Source organism: Vulpes lagopus, chromosome 21 (assembly GCF_018345385.1).
Source record: "Vulpes lagopus strain Blue_001 chromosome 21, ASM1834538v1, whole genome shotgun sequence".
In the NCBI taxonomy this organism is placed as follows: domain Eukaryota; kingdom Metazoa; phylum Chordata; class Mammalia; order Carnivora; family Canidae; genus Vulpes; species Vulpes lagopus.
Genome location: NC_054844.1, coordinates 3076530 through 3104160, shown reverse-complemented (window position 1 = coordinate 3104160; position 27631 = coordinate 3076530). Strand labels below are relative to the sequence as shown.

The window sequence follows — 27631 nt, the reverse complement described above, 5'->3', positions numbered from 1 at the left end:
TCTCTGGCATTAGAAGTGACAGAGAGCGTCTTGACCACTGATGTACTTTGATCCTGGCAGCAGGGGAGAATTACACCCTATTTTTTATTCTTTTTCAGAGTAGATTGAAATTATTTTTCTTCTCAGTTAAGCCTATCAGTTGAAATGATGTTAGAGTCTCTTCATTGGATCCTTTCACTTCCCCCCTCACCCTCTAACTCCATAAAATCGGTAGTTCAAAAAGGGTTGCAGTATAGTTACTCTGATTAAGCATTAATTTTTTTAAGGACCAAAGCCCAGCACTTGCCAATGAAAATGGTCTTTTTTAACATAATATCTAGGATTTCTCTGCTCTCTTCTTAAAAGTAAGGTACAATGGCAGATCACCCAACTTCCCCAGCCTGTCTTTCCCATATGTGAAATGAAGATGATGCCTATCTCCTAGGGCTCTTGTACAAATCAAGTAAGGTGGTGTGCACAGACACGGGCAGCATTGGGAAGCACACATCATTTCCTTCTAATTAGCCAGTGCCTGCCTGCCACATAGTAGATGGTCAATAAATGTATATTGAAATAAAAAATTAAAAAAACAAAAATAAGGCTCAGGTAGAAAACCTGTTAGAGTTTGGTTAAAGACCTTCTTTGTTAAGGCCTCAAACTTCTGATGTGGTTATTGAAGTGCTTTTTAAATGCATGTGCAAAAGTCATCATTGTTTCTGAGTATGGTCCAGAGGTTCTTGGGCCTCACATATCACCAGCCCAGGACTTTTAAACAAGAGAGGTGGACGGTGTTATCCAGTGTGGCAGTTTTCCAAAGCATGTGTGGTTTTGGGTACTGAGATTGATAACTTTACAGGTTAGACCAGGCTGGACCAGATATGTTATTACCACCTTGACACTTAAATAAGCATTTAATTTCTATGTCCAGCTGGCAAAGTGAAAAGACACGTAGGAGACAAGTGTTGTAAAGTGGTATATAACATGTCAGGCCTATATCATATAGCCTGAAATGTCTGAGAGGGAAGAAAGAGAACCAAGGCTTTTTTGTGAAGCGTAACGTGAGAGCTACACTTCAGATTAATTAATTAATTAAATTCTCACATACTCTTAAAGGTAGGTGGTGGCACACTTGTAACATCAAATGTTAGAGATACTAAATCTTACTTCCTTTTGGGTCTAAAAAGAGAAGCCTTACATCTGTTGAAGGCACTTGATTATACATCTTTTAAGCCTTGGTGAACAAATTGCAAGAGGCAGATTTAAAGCAAATATGGAAGAGAAAACATACGTAACAGGCGTGGGGTCTTTCTAGTTTTGGATGCGTTATTCTGTGCTCTCAAAATAGATTCCAGTTTGGAAGCACGGCTTGGCTTAATGCTTTATTTATGTTTAAAAGTTGCTTATTTTCCACATACTTTTAAGGATTTTTCTGGAGGGGAAGGGATTAGTGTGTATATCTAGGATTTGGAAATATATTAGCCAATTTAAATATACTCAAAACTGTAATAGTGGTCCTGTCAGTCTACTGGAGTAGAATTACTAATGCATTTAATTAAGTGCTTTTTAACAACCCAGCAGGAGAAATAGAAAGTGGGACGGGGTCAGTGGAAAGACTGCTTGAGTATTTGAAATTCAAGCAGTAAGACCTGAGAGACTGTGTTGGAGTTCCTCCCCCATCCCAGAACCTCAGTGCCAAGCACTCTTAGATACAAAGATTGGATGTGGAAGCTCAGCTGTCAGCCATCAGACAACCATGTGAAGGCTAACAGCCAGTAAGATCTATGTCCCATAGAACTTTACCTGTGGCAGCGGCTCCCGGGTACCACCAGTCTGTCTCGCATTCTGCTTTCTCTTGCTGGGACTTTGTGTGCTGTTTGGAGATTCTAAGTATTTTACACTGATGTTTCTTTATCTTTAACATGTTGCTCTCTCTTTGTGCTTCAGGGAAGATGGTGAAAAAAGTCTGTCCTTGCAACCAGCTCTGTAGTAATTATCTTTTCTTTCTCTTACTTTTGGTCCTTGATTGCAAAGCCTGTTATCCATGAGTTCTTGGAACCCTGAAGCTTCACAACGTCCTCATTCCCGACTTCCATCTGTCTAATTCTGCACCCTTATCTAAGATACTTTTCAACATGCTTAATTGCTGACTACTGGCAGATTAAGAAATCACCTCATAGTCTTCTCTCACAAGATGACCCCCTGTGAGCCTGGCTTTGTGACAATTATGGATTGATAATGCCCATGATATATATAGAGAGATTGGGGATGCCTGGCTCCTTGGGGAGAGTTCTTTAGTCAACAGATACGTGCCGGCCACTGTTCTACCTGCTGGGAGATCAGCACTGATCAAAATGTAGAAAAGTCCATATATGCACGTCATAGTGGGAGATGTCTGCTAGGTTGGTGAAGAGAGAAACACTACTTACTAGAGTTTGGGTTCTTAGACTGGTTGCTTCTTAATGTGCAGATAGTTCCACTGCCCAACAGGCCCCCTACAGGGCCAATCAGAAAACACACGTATTTGCGATACTGGGCAATGAGCTACGTATGACTCAGAGTAAGGTATTGTGGCTAGGATCTGGTGGTGTGGGGTCAGGGAAATGTCTTATGCCAGGAGAAAATTTAAAAATGGATTTGAGGTAGTAAAACACTGCCTCTTAGAGCTTTGCAGCAGAACTCAGAAAGGTTTCAAGATTATTCAGTATAACTCTCTGGAAGGCAAGCAGCAGTCTCAGAAATATCTGCATTTACAAGCAGTGTTCTTAAACCATTTACTAGTAAGGTGGACTAAACGTGCCATCCGTTCTCCTAGCTTTCATAGTCAAGTCACCTTTTTCCAGGCGTTAATTTCCAGTCAGAGAGGAGTGTGTTTGTTTCCTTCTTTAATGGGAAAGTCTGTTTGCAGAAGCCAGAGTAAGAAGGTTAACTATGTGATTGACCCCTGCCACCTTGGGTGTATAAACCCTACTTGAGAATCCAGTAGAGTGTAAGACAGATTAAAATGAAAAATGAAATGTGGTTGTAAAGGAGCCTCACAGCATCAGAGGCGACTAGCAGGAGACTAGAGAGATGTGACTCCCAGCATGAGCTCTTTGTGAATAAGCAGTGTTCGCCTCTACCGAGCTTCTTGTATTTGGCTTTTGACAGTTCTGCTCACATGTGATTGTTTCCGGTTTTCATTTTGATTGTCTCACTCATCATCAAGCTTACCAAGCAATTATTATTCAAACAGGAAAATAGTCCTCATGCATGTGATATGCTTGCTCTCTGGATTTTATCACTATCATGACTGCCACACTCATTGCTTGCGCTTCCTGCTCTGTACTTCCCCCACCACTGTCTCTCTTGCTTTTCGAGGAAGGCTGTTTCCTGTGCTCTTATCCTTTTCCACTTGGGTTTCCCATACCTTAGGGGAACTTACTCTTCCTTTACGCTGTATGTGCAATAGCTACCCCTCGTGGTTCCAGTGGGCATAAAAAGTGAGCTAAATATACACTGTAGTAGATCCATGTCTTGCCTTGAGGGTAAGAAGCATGTGACCTTCCTCACTCTGCAGCTTCACCTCAGAATTAGCTCACTCTACTACAGACATGCTTGTGTGTGCCATTCCCAGGGCGGTGGGGTTTAAACTTGACTTGAGACCAGCAATGGATTATAAAGGGCTTTTAAATGGCAGAGTTGCTTTGGGCATGCTGCTATGCTCTGGTGCCGCTTGGACCTGGAAAGCAGGAATATGTATGCATTTATTTAGCCCCTGAGCATTACTTAGATATCTGAAGGCCTAGTGGCTGACAACTTATCTTAGAAGCTTTTATTTATTCTGCAGCAAATGTGAGATCTGGTAAGAAAGTGGGGGGTGAGGGAAGAAAACAAGATCATGACTTTTCTTTCCCTCTTCCCTAAAACTTGCCTCTTCGAATAATCTTCAGTGTGCCCTCCAGCAGAGCCGAAATCAGGCAGGACACAGACCCCTTCTTCCTTTCTCATCAAACCATAGAAATAGAATTCCTTCATCATAACCTCAAAGCTTCCTCCTTCCTTTTGCTCTCCTACCTCAGCTGAATGTTCCTGTTGCTTCCACATGCAAGTGCTTGCTCTTTGGGGGGTGAGGGATGTGTTAGTGAGAATCCACGAACCAGTTGAAACTGAGGTCATCTTCAGGAAAACCATGTCTTCCTGGAGTTGAGTGATTCAGGCATACGACAGAGAACCTTCCTCAGGAGTAATCTTGGTTCTTAACTCATAGGCAATTGGGAGAGGTTGAAGCTTCCATTCCTCCCAAGTTTATGTTTACAAATTTGTGTATATGGGTCCAGGTGAAAAAGGTTTTGAACAGAGCATGCTATCTCTCCTGTCACCTCTTTCTGTTAAAGAATGGCTAAAGACTGTGGCACAATATCCACATGGTTTCAGAACCTCATCTTTTCTGGGCCAAGCATCTACCTTTGTATCCCTTTAACTCCTACTTTTAATCCTGCCTCGGGGCTCTAGAAATCCTCTTTTACCCTGCATTCTGCAGCAGTCTAGAGCCTCAATAACCTTAATGCACCTCCTTCATCAACATGATGCTGGGAATAGGGTACTGAAAGTAAGTTTCAGTACTGATACCATGTGAATGGGCTGAAAGAGGTCCCTCCCCTTTGTGCCCTACCATTATCCGGAGTTATTTAGCCTCATCCGCAGCTCCTAAAGAGAATCTGTTTTCATTACCCTGCCCTGCCCAAACATGGCTAAACAAACCTATGGGACCTTCCCTTCTTGCATGCCTTCTCAGCTTATCCTCTCCTCATTCAGTGGCTTGCCATTTGTCATCCTGTGAAGTTTTCCCTCTTCCTGAAGTTCTAACCCAAACTCCTTTTAATGGTTGTATTCTGTTGCTTACTCTAATTTTAGGGACCAGCAGCACAAACACTGTCGGGGGAACAGTGAACAGCCAAGCTGCCCCAGCTCAGCCTCCTGCCATGACATCCAGTAGGAAGGGCACATTCACAGATGACCTACACAAGTTGGTAGACAATTGGGCCCGAGATGCCATGAATCTCTCAGGCAGAAGAGGAAGCAAAGGACACATGAATTATGAGGCAAGTCTTCCCTTTTTGTCATTTGCTGACCAGCAGAGTATCACTTAGCACACATCTGAATCAGAGGTGATATCAACTGCCTAGCTAGTGCTTAGCATTTCATGCCATAGCCTTCTGTAGCTAATAAATTTAAACACTTTTAGAAAAAACAAAATCATCCAGTTACTCTGTTTTTGAATCCCTAGGTGTCAACTCGTTTTTTTTTTTCTCCCCTTTTCTTTCACCACCCTTAATTGCATACACATATTTTAAAAAGGTATGGTTCGGGTTTCACTATACTCTATAAGATTTGAACAGCCCTGATTCTAGAATTAGATTTCAGTACCACCCATTTCACCTTTGAGTTATACCCACACCAAACTTTACATGTAGCTGTTTTCTTTTCAGGGCCCTGGAATGGCAAGAAAGTTCTCTGCACCTGGTCAGCTGTGCATCTCCATGACCTCAAATCTGGGTGCTTCTGCCCCCATCTCTGCAGCATCAGCTACCTCTCTAGGTCACTTCACCAAGTCTATGTGCCCCCCACAGCAGTACGGTTTTCCAGCTCCCCCCTTTGGCACTCAGTGGAGTGGGACAGGTGGCCCGGCACCACAGCCACTTGGCCAGTTCCAGCCTGTGGGAACTGCCTCCTTACAGAATTTCAACATCAGCAATTTGCAGAAATCCATCAGCAACCCCCCAGGTTCCAACCTGCGGACCACTTAGACCTAGAGACTTTAACTGAGTAGATTTGGGGGCAGGAGATGGAATGCTGAGGGGTGGGGGGGGGGGGGGAATGGGAAAGTAGCCTATATACTAACTACTAGTGCTGCATTTAACTGGTTATTTCTTGCCAGAAAGGAATGTTTTCTAATACCGCTTAGAGCCCTCAGAATTGAGACTCTCCCTCCCCTTCACCATTTATTGGAGTGGAACAAGAAGGAAAGAGCAGCTTTCTTGTGATGGGGCAGCTTCAAACCATGCTTTCCTATTTCTCTACACCCAATAGTGAGGGCTAGAAAAGAGAATCATTTATCAGAAAACTATGAGAGAGCTCAGTGTAAAACCAAACCCATCAGTATTTTCAAGTGGGTGGAGCTCTTAATTTTGGTACCTACCCCAAATCCCTTATTTCCTCAAGAATCTAAACCACAAGACAAAAAAAAAAAAAAAACTATTGGGGTCTCTCCTACCCTGTTTCCCCTCCCCCTTTTTTTTCTGTTTCTTCTTTGGTTCTTTCTTTTTGCTTTAGAACCAGTTGAAAAACACCAGGGGACTGAGGTTTCAACCCTTTCTTATGATAGGTCATTAGTGCTTTAAGCAAATGATATTAGCAGCTTTGACTGCAGCATTAGCAATTAGGAAAAAAATTAAGTCCCCTGCGGACATGTAACTTTGCCATCAGTTTTGATGTGGAAACACTGTGATATATAAATGTTGTTGGACAACAGTAGTTTTAAGAGTAAGATATGAAAGGTTTAAAAAGTTGCAAAAAAAGCAAGCTCTGTCCTTTACTTATTGAGACACTTTAGCTTTTTCCTTTGTATTTCCATTGTAGTAGATAAATAAATGTGAATGTAAGATTGTATAAATTACTGTACTTGAATACTTCTGTTCTCCCAGTATTGCTGGCTGGATATTTTAGTGCCTTGGACTCTACTGCTTCTGCCATTAGCACCAACTTCTCATCAGACCCCAGATCAGCAGAGGGCGTATGGAAGGATATTAGGTCCATGTGACCCCAGCAGAGGATTATGCCAAAGGGAAACTGAAAGAGTATTTTTTTTTTTTAAGTCATTCAATTTTGTCTAGAGCAGGTGTAAGATGAGCAGGGTGAGAAGTTAAGTTGACATCAGTGGTTGAAAGCATAAAGTTCTGTTTCAGGAACAGTAAGGAGGGGTGTGGTAACAAAATTGAGCAATTTAAAAGATTAAGGGTGGTTGTGATAAATGAAAGAAAAAGAAAGACTAAGAACGAGAGAACAAACTTGTCAGGAAAATATGTGCTGCCTGGCCTGCAGGTGCCATGAGCCTTACTTACTCAAGCCAGGTTTGGACAGACAACACCTAGTGGAAATGGCTGAATATAAAGGGAAGGGGGTGGGGGCTAGTTTTTAAGTTGGGAAACGTTGATTGGAAAAGTCACAGATGGAGAAAGTTGCTCTAAGAACTTTGGATTGCTTTCCTCTTGTTGCAAATGTATCCTGCATTTCTCAGCTTGGGGTACTGTATTTTATGGAAAGTGGACCCACATCTGAATTGAGCATTTTAAGAAAGAGTGCTTATTCCTACTCATTTCCTCTGTGATGTCCACATGGTTGCAGGATCTTAAATCTGTCGTGCCACCTGTTTCTAGAATTGCAACTGATATTCTCACATTCTGATATAACTACTCCCCTTCAGTAACTGCAACCAACCAGTATTATTTAGTGCTATGCCTAGTCGTAATGGGCAGTTCTGTTATTTTCAGAGCTTTCAGAAAATACTCTAATTGGCTACGTTTGGGATATCTATTATCTCCAAAGATGGAGAAAGAAGCTAGGACTCCTGATTTTTTGGGTGCTTCTTCTCTTGACTCTTGAGTTGGGAAATTAACATGTTTCCAATCTCTTACCCACCTCAACGGCACATCCCAGGAATCACCAGAAGGGGAGCCTGGTTGGCTGTCCTAAGCTGTTGTTCCTTCGCGGGCCCAGTTTTCTTTAGTAAGTTAACCTAGGTCCCAAAGGTGCAAACAAAAGCCGAAGGTTTAGCAAAGTAGAAATGAAAAGGACAGGGGTTCCAAGCCCTGCTTCAAGGTTGTTTACTTATTTATTCTCTGCTTAAGATCCTTGGGGAGATGGTAAGAGTAAGGATAGAACAAAGAAGGTGCCAAGTAAATGAGAAACAGACCACCTAAGATGAATGAAACCATACTTTCTACCAGAGGAACGAGGGAACCAAATGCAGCACATTATTTTTTGTTATTTTGGTTTAATTTTGAGATCTCTTCACTTACACACAAAAAATAAGAACTGGTTTTATTTACTGTTGATTTTTTTTTTTCCCCTCCTGTGGATGAAGTAACTGAAGCCTAGAGGAATGAACTAGTGCTACTGAACTGTTTAAATTATTTTTGTGTTAATAGTACACTTTGAGTATCTTTTTCCACATTACAAAAATCTTTTCTGGCTTATAAATGTTTTCCTTACATTATTTAACAATGTACACTGTTTAAAAAACAAATAAACTGAATTCAAACCGTGGGGGTTTCTCAGCAGCCGTTAATTGTACATTTTGCACTAACTCTGGGTGTTGCGCTTCTTGTAAGATTGCGCTCTGTGCTTCAGTTTGTTACCTTTGTAGACTTATTTAATGAAACCATTCAAATAAACCAAACTTGCTTTTGTTGAGCTGTGGGGTTTCATTTCCAGAAAATTTCCTTTCTCATGATCTTGTTAGCTCATGTTTTGAGTTGTGTGCAGTTTATAACTGGATTCCTCACTCTGGGGACTTTAAAGCAGATCTGAACTAAACTAAGATTATGCTTGAGACAAGGGAGAGATTTTTTTTCTGAAAAAAATGGTCAGAACCAAAAGATGAACATATGACCAAGTCCATTAATGAAGTTGGTAAGATAAAGGAGAAATCAAGGTAAGCTATGGCCTCTTCATCTTCCATAGAAATAGAAATGGCTGGCTGCCGCCTTGTACTTCAAGAGTTCCTTGCTTTGGGGGGCACCTGGGGGCTCAGCGGTTGAGCATCTGCGTTCAGCTCAGGTCATGATCCTGCGGTCCTGGGACAGAGCCCCACATCAGGCTCCCAGCACAGAGCCTGCTTCTCCCTCTGCCTGTGTCTCTGCTGTGTCTCATGAAAAAATAAAATCTTTAAAAAGTACCTTGCCTCGGGTCCATAGCTTCCCACAAATGGATCTGTGATCCAAAAATTAATAAAAGCCACAGCTTGAAGATTAGGTAAAAGGCACAGCTGCCCAAGATGCATCTTAAAAAGTAAACTTGTAAACTCATTATTGGCTGGGGGTAGAATTATGAACGTCTGAAACTGGGAAAAATCCATTTACGTTGAGTTCTATCTCCCACTTAAAAAGGAGAAATACAAACACCTATTCACATTTTTTGTTACAAAGTAATTTATTTTGCTTTCTTAAAATGCCTTTTCTTTGGTCTTCTTAGGTTATTTCCTCCGTTAGGAAAAAACTGCAGGATAGTGCCACCGTGAACCTGTAAATCAGAGATGGTATCACAGATGAAAAACGTAACCTGGATTGCTGCAAAGTAGTAAAACACTGTAGCTTTTGTTCTCAGAAGGATATGCAATATGGTGTGGACAACGCTAAACAGTGAGCCCCACCCAAAGTGAAAGGAGGCAGACATTACAATAATTTTGTGGAGGCAGTTGCAGGTACTTAGTAGTATAGCTTATATTGCTTGAATGCAGGAAGCCACTGAGGATCCCTAAAATTTCTATCCATATTAACACAGTAAGTAGCTTAGGAATAAACAGTGAAGAACATCAAGAGCCAAAGAAAAGGATTTTAATCTCCACGCCTCCTCCTGCGGTGTGTGACGAGCTTTCTTAAAGCACTTGTCTTCTCACTGCTCAGCTTTATCTGCAGAAGGCTCCAATAGATCTTCTGGGTTAAGGTCAGAATGAAGCAAGGTAAATCCTTGGAAATAAGCTCATTCCCTAGGAATGATGAACAATATTATGACCAAAAAGTAGCTTTAGAAAGTCCCTTTGTGACAAAGTCCAAGGATGTGACCTAAGCCTCAGGATGGATCCAATTTCCTTTTCTTCAAGTCCTGGTTCTTCCTATAGATATCACAGTTTCCTGTGGAAGAAAAAATCATTTAAATATGGTTGCTGTGGGGATCCCTGGGTGGCTCAGTGGTTGAGCATCTCCCTTTGGCTCAGGGCATGATCCCAGAGTCCTGGGATCGAGTCCCGCGTCATGCTCCCTGCATGGAGCCTGTTTCTCCCTCTGCCTGTGTCTCTGCCTCTCTCTGTATCTCTCATGAATAAATAAATAAAATTAAATATATATAATTTTATTTATATATATATATGGCTGCTGTGATTTTCAAATGAGGAATAAACTGACCATGAATAATTTCTGATGTTAGTTAAAAACCCTAATATAAACTAAAAGGCTAAGGGTGAAAACTATTAGGGCAGATCACTCTATTAACACTAAACCAAGTTACAATAACCAAACGCAATGGAGAAGCTCTCCATTCTGTCATGTAAGCTCCCTACTGCAAGCAAGGGTTACAAGGGCTACAGCTCTGGTCAGGACTGCAAAAGAAAGGTTCTGGCTCATAAGCCAGTCATCTTTCATTTTCTCAGACTGCAGTTCCTCCAGCATACCACCCAACTTCTTAAAATGAAATGGCATTCTTCCTCTAAAATGCATAGAATTAAACCCAAGTTCTTTCCATTTTTGTCCCTAAACACATTACTACCTGTGACATCTTGGTTGATGCCGTGCAAGGGTCCAGACTTTGCTTGTGGATTCTGCTGGCAGAGGTTCCAGGTCACCACCTGGTTCTTCAGGACTGTGGTGTCAGGGATCTGGAGGGGCTCTGGTTTACACAAGGCCTTGGTATCACTCTCGCCTGCTTCTAGACCCACATCCCACATTCCAAGGCTGTCTGTGAGGACCAGGATCATGGGAAATGCAGAATCAAACAAGCATTCTCACACAAATAGGAAATTCCACGTCACGAGTGGACTATGACAGATTCTGGGACTGCTCTGTCCCCCACCCAAAAGTACAGCAGAGCTTCTCTTAGGACAACAGAGGAGCTGTGTGCTAGCAGAACTGCCATCAGCCAGTTATGCGTCTTCTTTTGTCCCAAAACCTTCGGGGCCATAAAACAGATAAAAATGAGGATTTTTATGCCTCTTTTAAAATGTATTAGTACAAAAATAAATGAATAAATAAAAATTAAAAAACAAAATGTGTTAGTGACAACCAAAGGTGCATTTTGTAGGTACTCACTGTCATTCACGTGGCTCTTACCTGTAAGGAAGTCATTGTCCGTGGCTGGCTCCGAAACAGCAATCACAGGAGTGCTCTGCCTCAGAGGAGGTGCTGGCGGTGCTGCCACAGTTCCCACGCAAGCAGCGAGCGAGGAGCAAGGAGCGAGACAAATACACACAATCAGTGAACTGCAGGAGAGCCTCAGAAGTGCAAAGCCGCCTAGAGTTACACCGGCTCCTGGCACAGCCAGCAGCCAAGTCAAGCTTCCTGACTGCCCGTCCCTACCTGCAGATCTACAAGAGATCAGAAAGACTGTATTCTTTTTTTCTTCTCACCAAACTGGGGTTCATTTCTCCTTAAGCAGCATATAAAATAGAGGGGTTGTGAGAAGCTCTCTGGTCCATTTTTTTACTTTTTAAAGCTATAACCCTTGTTCCAAAAAAATCTTAAGCAGAAATTCAGTATGTAAAACCAATAGAAACAGTGGCTCCAGGGGATCCCTGGGTGGCGCAGCGGTTTGGGGCCTGCCTTTGGCCCAGGGCGCGATCCTGGAGACCCGAGATCGAATCCCACGTCGGGCTCCCGGTGCATGGAGCCTGCTTCTCCCTCTGCCTGCGTCTCTGCCTCTCTCTCTCTCTCTCTGTGTGTGTGTGTGTGTGACTATCATAAATAAATAAAGAAAAAAAAAAAAAAACAGTGGCTCTGGTTGTGTGGTCAGGGTGGGGACACTCCGCACACCCTTCCCCACCAGGAGTTTCTGCAGTGGTCGGAAGCTCCAGGTCCAGAATAATAGATTAAGAACGTCCCCAGCACAGTAAGATGTGTTTTCCCCCTACATTAACTTAAGCCTGTCGGTGCTGAGGGGAATACTAATGAGTTAACCCGAAGAAGGTCCTCTGAATCATTATAATTCTTCGGGAGAAGCTAGACAAAGATCCCATTGGTCTGAGATAAGCCCTTTGTTTCTATTCTCCGGGCAAGACTCCCCAGGAATCTGTCCCAGTACCACGGAGTCTAGACTCGAGTAAACCAAAGCCTAGGATGAAGCGTTACCTTCCAGGAAGTCTGCCTGATATTTGCAGACCACTTAGGCCTCCTAGCAGAGGTGGCCACGGTACCTGGAAGGGAGAAAAGTTCTATCCGCTGCAGTATCTAGTTCTAGATGATGTCAAGGCCTGTTGCCTTCCCTTAAAACAGAGCAATGTCTTTTAAAATGGGACTTTGTTCTTTCAATCACCTAGACTCCTCTCCTGCGTGGAACCTGGGGCAAGTGCCATGGGGTTCCCGCTGGCCGGGGGTCGGGCAGGCCCCTTGGGACAGCTCCCCACCGCCTCCACTCCCGTCCTTCTCACACACCCAGATTCTTCTTTTCAACTGACGAGGCAAGTAGTTGGACTTGCTGCTGTTTCTCCATCTCTTCCCGGAATTTCTGCTGCAGCTGTTTCTGCCGGAGCTTCCGTTGGTACGTGGTATCGCTCTCCATGGCAGAAGTCCGGCTCCTGCAGCACAAGAGCCACAAGGCAGGCATGAGGTCCTGAGCTAAGGGAGTAACCCATGTGCGACTTCTGGGGTTGTGCACAGACCAACTGGCCGGCTCAGTGGGTAAAGAACGAAGGTCCCTTGGACCACCTGAGGAGGAAGAGTGGAAAGGGAGGAAACTGGGAACCGTGGCCTCACCGGGAGCTGCCAGCCTTCTCTTCCTGCACCACACAGGGGGGATCCTCTGAGCGGCTCAGTCTGCAAGGGGAGGTCACCTCCTGTGCTTTGGGGGGTCCCAGGACCACGTTCTGCCGGCAGCTGCTATATCTTGCTTGTTCCACAGATGGTTCAAAATCTTGTCTCTTGGCTTTGGTTAAATCCACTTCAAGAGGCAACTAAGGGAAGAGAGGGGGTAAATAACCCTCCAGCTGCACTTCCCTCCCTTGTCCCAGCCTGACTACCTGGGTTCCTGGAGAGCAGTATCTGACAGTCCTCATCCGTCACCCCTCTTGGTCCTCAGAAGCTGAGACAAAGGGGACACCTGGGTGGGCTCAGCGTTTGAATGCCTGCATTTGGGTCAGGGCGTGATCCCAGATTCCCGGGTTCGAGTCCCACATCAGGCTCCTTGCATGCAGCCTGCTTCTCCCTCTGCCTGTGTCTCTGTCTCTCTCTCTGTCTCTCATGAATAAATTAAATTTAAAAAAGCTGAGACAAAGGATCCACACTTCAACTAATATTTTTAATTACAAGAGAAGAAGTAAAACTATTTTTTACTTTACATTGTTCTGTATTAATCAAGTTTTGATAAAAAGGGATCTTACTTTATGATTCAAGGCAAATGGTCTGTAAGCTCTAATTTGAATCCTTGGCAGCTGGATCTGTCTGATGCTGTGGACTTTTTCTTTTTCATGGAAATGATCACACATAGTCTTTTTGGAGGCCTGCCCTTTCCCAGCCCTTTCTTCCAGGACCTCCCCCTAAAATACCCCATACCACTGAAGAAGCCTCAGGCTGCTATGGCACAGCTCAGTGTCCTTCAAAACACAGGAAGAGGAAAACCGGCAAAGCACAGATGTAAGATGCTAGCCAAGGCCACAGGCAATCTCCCAACCTGGGGCCATTTCTGCATCTCACCATCTGTGAGAACTAACACCAAATGAAAGCCAAACACAAAACAGTCCATACTGTTTGGTTCCCAGAAGTACAAAGAGTCTACACTAATCTATGTTGCTAAAAGTGGTTTCTTAGTTGCTTAGTAGTGAAGAGAAGGGGAGGACGACTTGGCAGTGACTGCAAGGGACACTATTGTGACTTCTAGGACACTGGTAATGTTTTATCTTGATTTAGATGCTAGTTAAGTGGATGTCTTCATCAAGCTGAACGTTTATGATGCGTATACTTTTCTACATGTTTATAGGTACATTTTCATACTTCAATCAATTTTTATAGTACATGTGCTGCCGAAGGAAGCACAATCAATTTTTATAAAGTACAATTTCATTTACATAAAGTTCTAAAACAAGAAAAAAAATCTACAAGGCTGGTGCACCTGGCTGACTCAGTTGGTACAGCATCCAACTCTTTATCTCAGGGTTGTGAGTTTGAGCCCCACACTGAGTGTAGAGATTATTTTTAAAAAAAAGAAAGAAAGAAAAAAATCTATTAGGCTAAATAAAAGTCAGAATAAGGACATCAGGACAATAGTTACTTTTCAAAGAAGTCAAGGAGTGAATGAGAGGGGGCAGATGGTGCTGGGGGGTGCTGGTAATGGTAATTTTCTTATCTGAGAGATAAATAGCTCTGTTCACTTCTAAAAATTCATCAGGCTGTGACATTATGAATTACGCAGTTTTCTGTGTATATGTTGCACTTCATTTTTTAAAATCTTAAAAAAAATAAAAGTGAAAAAGAAAAGGAGAAGGATGTTAACAGAATGGTAGACTCTGAAGCTCCAAGGTCCCCACCCCTTCTCCTATAGACACTGAGTTAACAACATACAGACTAGAGTACCTTTGTGAGCACTCCAGTGACCAGCTGAGAAGCTATAGGACTCAGGCCAGCATAAAACCAAGACAAGATTCCAACAAAAGAGGTAGGAAAATTCATGGCATTTCGCATGCCCACTCGTGCCTCTGCCCCTGCCCTCACCCAGCATAGAGCAATACAACCAGCAATACTTCCCATCCTGGGCTCTTCCCCTGGGATAGAAACAAAGAGTAAACTGTGCATCCAGTGTTGTGGTTTGTCTGGGGGTTGCCCAAGGCATTGGTTTTTGTCTCACCTGACTCAGCATGCTGATGGGGTCAGCAGAGTTTGAAAGCCCTAAAAACAGAGATGAGCACCAGAACACATTAGAGCTACAGTTACAAAGTGAGATGCCAGGAAGAGGGGAATCACAAAAGGTTTGAGCAGTACTAGAACCTCTAGCTGGGCTGACTGGTGAAGGTCTTCCCCTGCACCAAACCAATACATAAAGACTGGGACAGATGGCTATTTTCTCAAAAAAAAAAAAAAAAACAGGGAAATGTGGCCCAAAGGAACAAAATGAAACTCCAAAACTGACCTTAAAAAAACCACAATCTATGAGCTAACAACAAATTTAAAATAACTGTCACAGGGGTACCTGGGTGGCTCAGTTGGTAGGGTGTCTGCCTTTGGCTCAGGTCATGATCCCAGAGTCCTGAGATCGAGCCCCATATTGGGCTCCCTGCTCAGCCGGGAGTCTGCTTCTCCCTCTCCCTCCAGCTCCTACTGCTTGTGCTCTCTCTGTCAAATAAATAAAATCTTTAAAATACATAAATAAAATAAAATAACTGTCATAAAGATGCTCAATCAGTAAGAGAGAACACAGATAGCTAAATGAAACCAGGACAGTGATGCATGAATACCATGAGAAGAATATTAACAAAATAACTGTCATAGGGGTACCTGGGTGGCTCAGTGGTTTGGCACCTGCCTTTGGCCCAGGGCACGATCCTGGAGTCCCAGGATCGAGTCCCGCATCGGGCTCCTGGCATGGAGCCTGCTTCTCCCTCCTCCTGTGTCTCTGCCTCTCTCTCTCTCTATTTCTCTCTCTGTGTCTATCATAAATAATAAATAAATAAATAAATAAATAAATAAATAAATAAATAAATAAATAAAATTTTTTAAAAAGCTATAAAAAAGCAGCTAACAATATAAAAAATTTTTAAATATAATAACAGCTGGAAAATTCACTAGAGGGGTTTTACAGCAGACTTGATCTCACAGAAGAAAGAATCAGCAACATGGAAACAGGTTATTTGAAATCATCTCATCAGAGAAACAAAAAAAGAATGAAGAAACATGACAGAGCCTACGGGGCCTATAGGACACCTGTCACACTGTATACTAAAAGAGTCTCAGAAGAAGAAAAAGAGAAAGGGGCAGAAAGATTATCTAAAGAAATAATGGCCAAAATCTGAGGAAAAGGAAGGATAAATTCAAGAAGCTCAAAAAACTACTTCTAGGATAAACTCAAAGAGGCACACACCAAGGCACATTATAATCAAACTGCCAGAAGTCAGAGACAGTACATTAATAACAGACTACCAGAAAGAGAAATTAACAAATCCACTTATAATTTCAACAAAAAGAATAAAACACTTTTAGCAACAAATGAACCAAGGAGGTAAAATACCTGTACAGTGAAAACTGTAAGACACTGATGAAAGAAACTGAAGAATAAATAGAAACATATTCCATGCTGCAGACTGGAAGAATTAATACAGAATGTCCAAACAAACCAAAACAATCTATAGATTCAGGACAATTCCTATCAAAATTCCAATGGCATTTTCTACAGAAATAGAACAAACAATATTAAATTTGTCATGAATCACAAAAGACCCCAAATAGTTGAAGCCAACTTGAGAACAAAGCTGAAGGCATCCTGCTACCTGATTTCAAACTGTATTAAAAAGCTATTGTAATCAAAACAGTGTGGTACTGACACAAATACAGACACCTAGAATAATGGAACAGAATAGAGAGCTCAGAAATAACCCATAAATCAGCAAATTTATGACAAAGAAGCCAAGAATGTACAATGTAGAAAGGACAATCTCTTCAATAAATAAATGTTGGGAAAACTGGACAGTATATGCTAACGAATGAAACTAGACCACTATCTGACACAATGCAGAAATATACTCAAAATGAAGACAGACTTGAGTGTAAGACTTGAAACCATAAAACTCCTAGAAGAAAACACAGGAGATAAGCCCTTAATATTGGTTTTGGTGATGACTTTTTGGATCTGACACCAAAGCAAAGCCAACAAAAGCAAAAATAAACAAGCGTGACTACATCAAACTAAAATGCTTCTACAGAGCAACAGAAACTATAAACATGAGAAAGTAACCTAGTGAATGGGATGAAATATTTGTAAATGATAGGGAGTTAATTCCAAAATATGTAAAGAACTCACAACTCAATAGCAAAAAAAAAAAAAAAAAAAAAAACCACCTAAATAATTTCTTTTTTAAAAATGGACATTTTTCCAAAGATACACAGATGGTCAACAGATGTTTGAAAGGATGCTCAACATCACCAATCATCAGGGAAAGACAAATCAAAACCAAAATGAGATACCACTTCACACCTGTCAAAATGGCAATTATAAAAAAAAAAAAAAAAAAGCGTTGGCAAGGATGTAGAGAAAGATGAACCCTTATGCACTGCTGGTGGGAATACAAACTGGTATAGCCACTGTGGAAAACAGTATGGAGGGTCCTCAAATAATTAAAAATAGAACTACCATGTGATCCATCAATTCCACTTCTGGGTATTTATCCAAAGAAAACAAAAATACTTACTCAGAAAGATATCTGCACCCCATGTCCACTGCAGCATTATTTACAATAGCCAAGGTATGGAAATAACCTAAGTGTCCAACCATGGATGAATGGATAAAGAAAATGTAATAAATATACATTGGAATATTATTCAGCCATAAAGAAGAAGGAATTCTTACTATTTTCCACAATGTGGATGCACCTTGAGGGCATTATGCTACTGAAGTGAGACAGAGAAAGACAAACACCGTATCATCTCACTTACATGTGGAATCTCATGGGGGAGAGGGAGCTCATAGGTACAGAGAACAGATCGGTAGTTGCCAGGAACAGGCAGGTGGCAGGCAAAATAGGAGGTGGGAGGGTGTGTGAAAAAGCACAAACTTCCAGTTATAAAATAAGTCATGGGAATATAATGCACAGCATAGTGTCTAAAGTTAATAATACTGTGTATTTCAAATTGCTAAAACAGTAAATCTTAAAAGTTATCATTTAAAAAAAAACTGTAACTAGGTATGGTGACGGATGTTATCTAGACTTACTATGTTGATAATTTAATAATCTATCAAATATCAAGTTATGCTGTATCCTAAAACTAAAATAATGTTATATTCAATTATATCTCAATTTTTAAAAAGTCAAAGACAAAAAGAAATCTTGAAAGCAGCAAGAGAAAAACAAATTATCACATACAAGAGAGCCTCCATAAGATTATTAGGTTTCTCCTTATTGGCCAGAACAGAGTGGGATGAAATATTCAAAGTGCTGAAAGAAAAAGACTCAGTCAAGAATACTGTATCCAGCAAAACTATCTTTCAAAAATAGAGAAATTAAGACTATTATAAAAACAAAAGCAGAGGGAGTTCATTTCTACTAGACCTGCTCTGCAAGAAATGGTAAAAGGAGTTCTTCAAACTGAAACAAAAGGATGCTAGACACCAACACAAAGCTATATGAAAATAATAAATTCTCCAGTAAAGGTAAATACAGACATAAATATAGTAGCCTATATTATTGTACTTTTGATGCACAGAATTTTTTTTTCCATTCATGAGAGACACACAGAGAGAGGCAGAGACACAGGCAGAGGGAGAAGCAGGCTCCCCGTAGGGAGCCCGATGCAGAACTCGATCCCAAGACCCCAGGATCATGACCTGAGCCAAAGGCAGACACTCAACCACTGAGCCACCCAGGTGCTCCATGAATATAGAATTTTTAAAAACAATTACAATTAAAAAAAAATTACAGTTTTTATAACAGCAAATCTCGGATACGGGGTATACAATATATAAGGATGTAACACCAATGAGATATAGTGGAACAAGGGTGGAGTTGTAAAGGAATAGAGTTGTTGTATGCAACTGAACTTATCAAGTTAGAATGCTACAACTTTAAGATGTTTTAAAATTGCAATGATGGGATCCCTGGGTGGCGCAGCGGTTTGGCACCTGCCTTTGGCCCAGGGCGCGATCCTGGAGACCCGGGATCGAATCCCACATCGGGCTCCTGGTGCATGGAGCCTGCTTCTCCCTCTGCCTGTGTCTCTGCCTCTCTCTCTGTGTGTGACTATCATAAATAAATAAAAATTATAAATAAATAAATAAATAAAGTTGCAATGATAACCACAGGGAAATAGCTATAGAATATACACAAAAGGAAATAAGAAGGGAATCAAATCATGTCACTACCCAAAAGTCAACAGAACACAAATGAAGGCAGTAAGAGGGAAAGGAGGAACAAAAAGGCTACAAAATACAGAAAACAATAAAATGGCAATAGTAAGGCCTTCCCTATCAATACTTCAAATGTAAATGGATTAAATACCCCAATCAAGTGACAGATTGGCTAGTCAGATTTAAAAAAAAAACAAGATACAACTATATGCTTCTTATGAGAGACTCACTTTATATCTAAGGACACATGGTAAAGGTGAAAGGATGAAAAAAGATATTCCAAATAACTGATACAAAAAAAGAGCAAGGCAGGTTATACTAATACCAGACAAAACAGACTTTAAGTCAAAAACTGTTACAAGAGACAAAGGAGGACATTATATAACGATTAAAGGGTCAATTCACCGAATAGGTATAACAATTATAAATCTTTGTGTACCAAACACCAGAGCTCCTAAACACATAAAGAAAACTGACAGAACTGGAAGGAGAAATAAATAGCAACACAATACAATAATAGTAGGAGTTGTCAAATTGTACTTCCAATAGTGGGTAGAATAACCAAATAGGAGATCAATAAGGAAATAGAGGAATTGAACATTATAAAGCTAGCTGGACCTAACTGACTTATACCCAATACTATCCAAAAACAGAATACAAATTCTTCTCAATATACATGAAATATTCTCTAGGAGAGACCACATGTTAGGCAACAAAACAAGTCTTAACCAGTTGAAGAATACAGAAATCATACAAAAGTATGCTTACTGATCACAGTGGAATGAAACCAGAAATCAATAGCAGAAGAAAAAAGTGGAAAATCCACAAACATGTGTAAATTAAACAGTACACTCTTAACCAGTGGGTCAAAGAACAAGTCACAGGGGAAATTAGAAAATATCTTGAGACAATGAAAATGAAACACAACATATCAAAACTTATGGTTTGCAGCAAAAGCAGTGCTAACAGAAAAGCTTATAGCTGACATAAGCTAGTGGTAAAATGAAATAAAGCTTGAGCAGAGATACATGACATACAGAATAGAAAAGCAATAGACAAAAAATTGACAAAACTAAGAATTAGGGGATCCCTGGGTGGCTCAGCTGTTTGGCGCCTGCCTTTGGCCTGGGGCGCGATCCTGGAATCCCGGGATCAAGTCCCACGTCGGGCTCCTGGCATGGAACCTGCTTCTCCCTTCTCCTGTGTCTCTGCCTGTCTCTCTCTCTCTCTCTCTATCATAAATAAATAAATAAATAAATCTTAAAGAAAAGAAACAAAACAAAACCAAGAGTTAGTTTTTTTAAATTTTTTTAAAAGATCAACAAAATTGAGAAACCCTTAGCTAGATTAACTAAGAAAAAAAAGGGAGAAGACTCAAATAACTAAAATCAGAAAGTAGGGACATTATAACAAATGCCACAGAAATAAGATTATAATACAACAAATCAGATAACCTAGAAGAAATGGACAAATTCCTAGAAACATACAACCTTCCCAGACTTAAACATGAAGAAATGAACACCTGAAGAGATCAGTAACTAGTTAAGAGATTAAATCACTAGTCCAAAACCTACCAACAACAAAGCCCAGAACTAGATGGCTTCGTGGGACAATTCTACCAAACATTTAAAGAATTAACACCAGTACTCAAACTCTTCCAAAAGCTAAAGCAGAGGAACATTTCCAATTCATTTTGTAAGACCAAAGTCAAACAATGACACTACATACATTGATCATGATGAGCACTGAGTAATATACAGAATTGTTGAATCGACTATATCATACCCCTGAAACTAATATAACACTGCGTATTAACTAGACTGGAACTAAAATAAGAAACTTAATAAAACCAAAACAAAACAAAACCAATGACACTACAAGAAGGGGAAAAAAAAAAGACTGTGAGAAAACTATAGAACAATATAACTATAGAACAATATCCTTGATGAATATTGATACAAAGATCCTCTGGGGGCACCTGGGTGGCCCAGATGGATAAGCAGCTGACTCTTGATTTCAGCTCAGGTCATGATCTCAGGGTCATGGGACTGAGCTCCAGGTCATCGGACTCCATGCTTAGCAAGGAGTCTGCTTCTTTCCCTCTGCCCCTCTCCTGGCTCATGCATATGCACTCTTTCTCTCTCTCAAACAAATAAATAAATCTTTAAAAAAAAAAAAAAAAAAAGACCCTCCGAATACTAGCATACTGAATTCAATAGCACATTAAAAGAATTATATACCACAACCAAGGGGGATTTATTCATAGGAGGCAAAGATGGTTCAACTCCACAAATCAATCAATGTTACCAGAGTAACACGAAGAAGGAACAAAAGTACATGGTAATCTCTATTAATGCAGAAAAAGCATTCAATTAAGACTCAATACCTTTTCATGATAAAAATATTCAACAAACTAGAAATAGAAGGAATATACCTCAACATAATAAAGGCCATATATGAAAAACCCACAGCTAACATCATACTCAATGGTGAAAGACTGAAAGCTTTTCTATAACATAAGGAACGAGGCAAGGATGCCCACTCTCACAACTTATACTTAGCATACTGGAAGTCCTAGGCAGAGCAATTCAGCAAGAAAAAGAAATAAAAGGAATCCAAAGTGGAAAAGAAAAGTATCTCTAGATGTAGATTACATGATCTCATATGCAGAAAAACCTAACTACAAAAAAATTGTTAGGATAAACAAATTCAGCAAAGTTGAAGGATACAAAAATCAATACACAAAAATTAGTTCTGTCTATACACTAGTAATGAACAACCCAAAAAGAAAATGAAGAAAACAATCCATTTATAATAGCATCAAAAAGAATAAAATACTCAGGAATAAACCTAACCAAGAATGGGAAAGACCTGTACACAGAAAACTACAAAACACTGCTGAAAGTAATTAAAGAAGCCACAAATAAATGGAAAGACATCCCATGTTCATAAATTGGAAGACTTGACATGGTTAAGAGACCTACTGATTCAACACAAACCCTATCAAATTCTCATAGCATCATTTGCATAAAAAAATTCACCCTAAAATTTCATATAGAACCTCAAAAGACTTCAAATAATGAAAACAGTATTGAAAAAGAACAAAATTAAAGGACTCATACCTTCTGATTTCAAAACATACTGCAAAGATACAGTGATCAAAATGGTATGATACTGCCATAAATAAAGACACACAGTCCAATGGAATAGAGAATCCAGACATAAAACTTTGCATATATGATCAAGTGAGTATCAGCAGGTGTGCCAAGACCACTCAATGAGGAAAAGGAAAGTCTTTTCAACAAATGATGCTGGGAAAACTGGATATCCACATGCAAAAGAATGAAGTTAGACCTGTGTCTTACAACATAAACAAAAATAAATTCAAGACAGATTAAAGACCTCAAACCATAAAACTCATAGAAGAAAATTTAGGGGAAAAGCTTCAGGACATTGGATTTGACAATGATTTCTTACATATGACACCAAAACCACAGGCAACCAAAGCAAAAAATATACAAATGGGACAATGTCAAACTTAAATACTTTAAATGCAACCTATGAAATAGAAAAATTTGCAATCCTGTCTCTGAAAAGGGGTTAATGTTCAGAATATATACAGAATTCCTATAACCCAATAACAAAAAACTAGATAGCCCATTTAAAAAAAAATGGGTAAGGGCAGCCCTGGTGGCTCAGCAGTTTAGCGCCGCCTGCAGCCCAGGGTGTGATCCTGGAGACCCTGGATAGAGTCCCACGTCGGGCTCCCTGCATGGAGCCTGCTTCTCCTTCTGCCTGTGTCTCTGCCTCTCTTTCTCTCTCTCTCTCCTCTCTGTGCATTCTCATGAATAAATAATTAAAAACTTTTTAAAAATAAATAAATAAATAAATAAATAAAAATTTTAAAAAATGGGCAAGAAACTTGAATAGTCATTTTTCCAAAGATGATGTACAAATGGCCAAAAAGCATATGAAAAGATGTTCAATATTGAAACTCATCATCAGAGAAATGTAAATCAAACCCACAAGAAGATAGTACTTCATACCCACTAGAATGGCTGCTATCAAAAAACACAGAAAATGTTGGTGTTGGTGAATGAAAATGAAAGTGTTGGTGAAGATATAAAGAAATTGGAACACTTGTGCACTGTTGGTTGAACTATAAAATGATGTGGCCGTTATAGAAAACAGTGCCAAAGTTCCTCAAAAAACTACCATATGAAGGTGTCTGGGTGGCTCATTTGGTTAAGTGCCTGACTCTTTTTTTTGTTTTTTTTACGATTTTATTTATTCATGAGAGACAGAGAGAGGCAGAGACACAGGCAGAGGGAGAAACAGGCTCCATGCAGGGAGCCCGATGTGGGACTCAATCCCGGATTCTGGGATCGCGCCCTGAGCCAAAGGCTCAACGGCTTAGCCACCCAGGTGTCCCATGTGCATGACTCTTGATCTCAGCTCAGGTTTTGAGCTCAGATGAGCTCAAGCTCTGTGTGTGTATGTATGTATGTATGTATGTATAAATAAATAAATAATAAATAAATAAATAAATAAATAAATAAATAAATAAATAAATTAAAATAAAATAAAATAAAATAAAATAAAACCCTACCATATGATCCAGCAATCCCACCTAGATATTTATCCAAAACAACTGAAAGCAGGATCTTGAAGAGGTATGCAAACCCATGTTCCTAACAGCACTATTCCCAAATCAAGAGATGAAAGCCACCCAAATGTCCATTGATGGAAAAGAAAAAAAGAAAATGCAGTGTATACATTCAGTGGAATATTGTTCAGCCTTAAAAAAGAAGGTAATTCTTTTTTTAAAAAAAGGATTTTATGCGTAAGTAATCTCTACACCCAACACAGGGCTCAAATTTACAAGCTGAGATTAAGAGCTGCGTGCTCAACTGACTAATAAGCCAGTCAAGTGCACCAAAAAAAAGGAAGATAATTCTGCCATAGGCTCAACATAGATAAAACTTGAGGACTTTATGCTAAGTGAAATAAGTCACCAAAAAAAGTAAAAAACCAGGATGATTTCACTTACACGAGGCATCTAAAGTAGTCAAATTCATAGTAACAGTAAGTAGAATGGTGATAACCAGGGGCTGTTAGAAGGGGGAAAGGGGAGTTGTCCTATGGGTATAGAGTTGCAGGATCCCAAGACTAAAAAGTTCTGGAAATCTGTTTCATCAGTGAACTGTACACTTAAAAATGGCTAAAATGTTAAATTTTATGTTATGGGTGTTTTACCATAAGAAAAAAAAAAAACATGACTAATATACCTCATAAACACAGATGCAAAAAGCCTTACCAAGATAAAGCAAGTGGAGTCCAGTAACATATGAAAAGGATTTTAACAAAGGAAAGTGTGGCATTTTGACAGATGCCAAGTGCCACCCCCCTCTATCAGCGTCTCCACAAGAAGAACCCCTCCAGGACAAGTAAGGGACTGCGGCCTTGGGCGGCAGCACTGCAGGGGGCCTCGAGACCACCCTGGAGACAGCAGCCACTCCACCCAGACAACAGGAAGGCTCCTCTGCCTGACTCAGCCCTGGCCAAGAGTGACTCCAGGGATGCATGATTCTAGACCCCTAAACAGCAGGAGCAGCAAGATTGAAGAGCTGAGGTTCTTTGAGTGTTTTTAAAGAATGACAGGGGTACCGCAGGGGGCTCTGTGCTCCTTTTGAAGTTTCACAGACCATTCCTGAACGCAGTTCTCCGTGGAGAAGAAAACAAGTGGCACGGATTCTCTAGGTTTCAATCCCTTCAGCTGGAAAATAAGGTGATTGGTTCCTGTTGCCTCTGGTCGTCTAACAAGTCTGAAATACACATTCCAGACCTTGAAAGGGTTGGGTCTCCCTGTCTTCTCTCTCCTTCCAGGAATACTCAACCCATGCCACCAGGGAACTGGCTCTAGCTTTCCTATGATGCAGTCCATTCATCCACTTCGAACATACCTGGCGTGGAAGCTTATTTAGTGACCTCAGATAGTCTTTATCCAGAATACAATTTCCAAGTGCATTCCCGAAACTTCTAAGGATAAGGAAAAAAAGAGTGCAACAGGTTGAGAATGATTACATGTAAATATCAGAGAACAGAGTTACGACCTTTGCGCACAGTGCTTCCCAACTGCGGCAAAGGAGATGGACCCTAATATACATCCAGAAATGTTTCTTGAGTACCTGCCATGTTCATACACTGTATCAGGCTCTCAGAATACAGCACTGGGCACAGCCGTTGCCAGTCTCTGCCCTCAACAAGAGGCAGGGAGTACAAAAAGACTAAGAAAACACCATTAGCTACGTCCTGCCATGAAGCACTAATTCCGGAGCAGAGATTTTTTTTTTCTAAGAACTGTTCTAATTCCCCCAGTAACAGTGGGTGACACATGCTTAGAGCACAATCTGTCTCCATGACTGAAGCACTTTGCTTGAGACATCTGGCCTCATGCACAGGTTACAATACTGTAAGTTTTTCATGTATGCTCAAACACGTTTTTCTGGGGATTCAATTCACTTTGATTCTCGAAGGCCATGTATGACCCCCAGAAAAGTAAAACTGAACAAAACCTGTTCTATGTAACTAAGTTGTACATACACAATGAGAAACTGTTCAGGTGTTCTGACAGAATAGGAAAGCTATCTCTGTACTCGTGTGGAAAGGTCTCAGGATTCAAGACGGGGATGGGGGTGTGTAAAATCAAGGACAGAATAGAGAACATGGTATTCTACACCTGTTCCCAAAGAAGGGAGACATAGGCATAACAAAGCATGAGAGAAATACGAGAAGGTGGAGGCAGGGCTGATGGGGGCAGGGGGAGGACACGTGAGACTTGGGTTATTTTAACTTTTAAACAAATGAACAGAAATCACAACTGCTCTGAAAGCAGAGCCAAACGGAAGCAGGTTAGACTCCAGCTCTTGCGCTTACCTCAGTGCCCGCTTCAGCCCATCAGTCACGGCCTCCTTCCGGGCCTTCTCCAAAGACAAGGCTTTGGACTTGAGGCCCTCGCTGACACCGTAGCCCACGTCTTCGTGATACGAGCCATCCTACAGGTAGAAAAAGAGCTCAGAGTCCAACGTGAAAAGCTGCAGGCCTCTCCCTGGTTCCACAGCTCTTCTCACCCTCAAGAGCGTTCGCACTGGGCGAAGAGGACCCAGGCACCTTGCTTCAGGACACATGGGCACCGAGAACTGTAACAGAACTCATTTTGAATACTGCATCCTAGACCTCATCTGCCTGGGAATGTGTGAGACAATTTTCCCTTCCCTCTTCCTCTTTCACATAAAAAAGGCACACAACTAACCTACCCTAAATCTTCCTAAGGTACATTACTCCAAGGTCTAAAAACCTCTGGGACAGTGAACAAAAGGAAAAGATGAAATATTATATTTAACAGATTCTAATGATTGAATAGCAAAACTCACAGGTCAGGTGGTATCCATTTCTTGGCTTTCGCCAAAAATGAAGGTTCACCTGATCAAGTTAGTACCTGGTAAAGAACCAAATGTAATTTTGGATGATAGCACTCTGATTTTTGAGATATAACTCAGAAAGCTTATTCAAAGAAATGAGTGACACTGTAACAAAACTCTCTCTATTCCCAGTTTATATGAACAGGTTTTTCAGTACTATTTATAAAAATAAGAAGTTAGAATAGAATTAATGCTGAACATCTAAGAAAAAGTAATATGAAACTATGAACATATAAACTACCCAAAAAGAAAAAAGAGCTATGGGACGCCTGAGTGGCTCAGTCAGCTAAGCGTCTGCCTTCGGCTCAGGTCATGATCCCAGGGCCCTGGGATGGAGTCCCACATCCGGCTCCCTGCTCAGCTGCCAGTCTGCTTCTCCCTCTCCTTCTGCCCCTCCCCCGTGCTCATGTGTGCACCCTCGCTCTGTCTCAAATAAATAAAAAATCTTTAAAACAACAAAAAAAGCTTCATCCATCTCATTAAGAAATGCATTTTCCACAAAAATTTATTTTTATTAAGTATATAAATTTTGATGTAGTTATTTTGTCCTCCTCACAGACACAACTGACTGATCAATTGTGTGTTAATAATACCTGTAAATGGTAACTCAATCCAGAAAAATTTTTTTATAATTTAGAGCCTTAAGATCACTGAATATTTACCCCCCAAAATTACTTTTATATACACATACATACACACACAGAGGAATATGTTAAGGTTTCATTAAAATGTTCTGAATATATATAACATATATATTACATACTCCAAACATATATATATTCTAAACATATTTATTTATAAATAATACATTTTATTTATATATACATATACATATACACACACATATATTTATACATGCACACGTATATATGGACAAAAGCCAATGGAGAGATATAAGGGAAATAGGGGTTTGAGAAGAAACAATGTAAAATTTCTCATGATTAGAGAAGAGTTTGCTCATGTATTGTTTTAAGTGGATGACGGCATTTAATCATTTATGATATTTAAAATCCATTGGTTCATTTAAAAATTATGTAACAAAAAAAGATGCATGGACTAAAAGGGATGAAGAACACACTTATCCTGAGGAGCTATGAGAGATGTACAGAAGTGTTGAATCATTACATTGTACACCTGACACTAATATAGCACTGTATGTTCAT

The 27631-nt window shown here is 40.5% G+C and overlaps 2 protein-coding genes across 22 annotated transcripts in view; one reads left to right on the top strand and one right to left on the bottom strand.

Moving 5' to 3' along the window:
- The window catches only part of WNK1 (WNK lysine deficient protein kinase 1), a 152299-nt gene extending 143869 nt beyond the window's left edge, over positions 1–8430 (top strand). For all 12 annotated transcript variants that reach the window (XM_041736570.1, XM_041736563.1, XM_041736562.1 and 9 more), the window contains 2 exons: positions 4873–5060; positions 5448–8430. In XM_041736570.1, coding sequence (XP_041592504.1) covers positions 4873–5060; positions 5448–5765 — 506 coding nt within the window. In that variant the 3' untranslated portion in view covers positions 5766–8430. The remainder of the gene's footprint in view (positions 1–4872; positions 5061–5447) is intronic.
- Positions 8431–9149: 719 nt separating this feature from the next.
- Positions 9150–27631, bottom strand: part of RAD52 (RAD52 homolog, DNA repair protein) — an 84272-nt gene continuing 65790 nt past the window's right edge. For 8 of the 10 annotated variants that reach the window (XM_041736589.1, XM_041736585.1, XM_041736590.1 and 5 more), the window contains exons 6-14: positions 25924–26042; positions 24951–25026; positions 24655–24763; positions 14782–14822; positions 12699–12895; positions 12378–12520; positions 11061–11141; positions 10501–10689; positions 9150–9869 (exon numbers count right to left, since the gene is read on the bottom strand). In XM_041736589.1, the coding sequence (XP_041592523.1) occupies positions 9808–9869; positions 10501–10689; positions 11061–11141; positions 12378–12520; positions 12699–12895; positions 14782–14822; positions 24655–24763; positions 24951–25026; positions 25924–26042 (1017 nt within the window). In that variant the 3' untranslated portion in view covers positions 9150–9807. Of the gene's footprint in view, positions 9870–10500; positions 10900–11060; positions 11142–12377; positions 12521–12698; positions 12896–14781; positions 14823–24654; positions 24764–24950; positions 25027–25923; positions 26043–27631 lie in introns of those variants that run through there. The other 2 variants (XM_041736592.1, XM_041736591.1) reach the window with 2 other exon arrangements.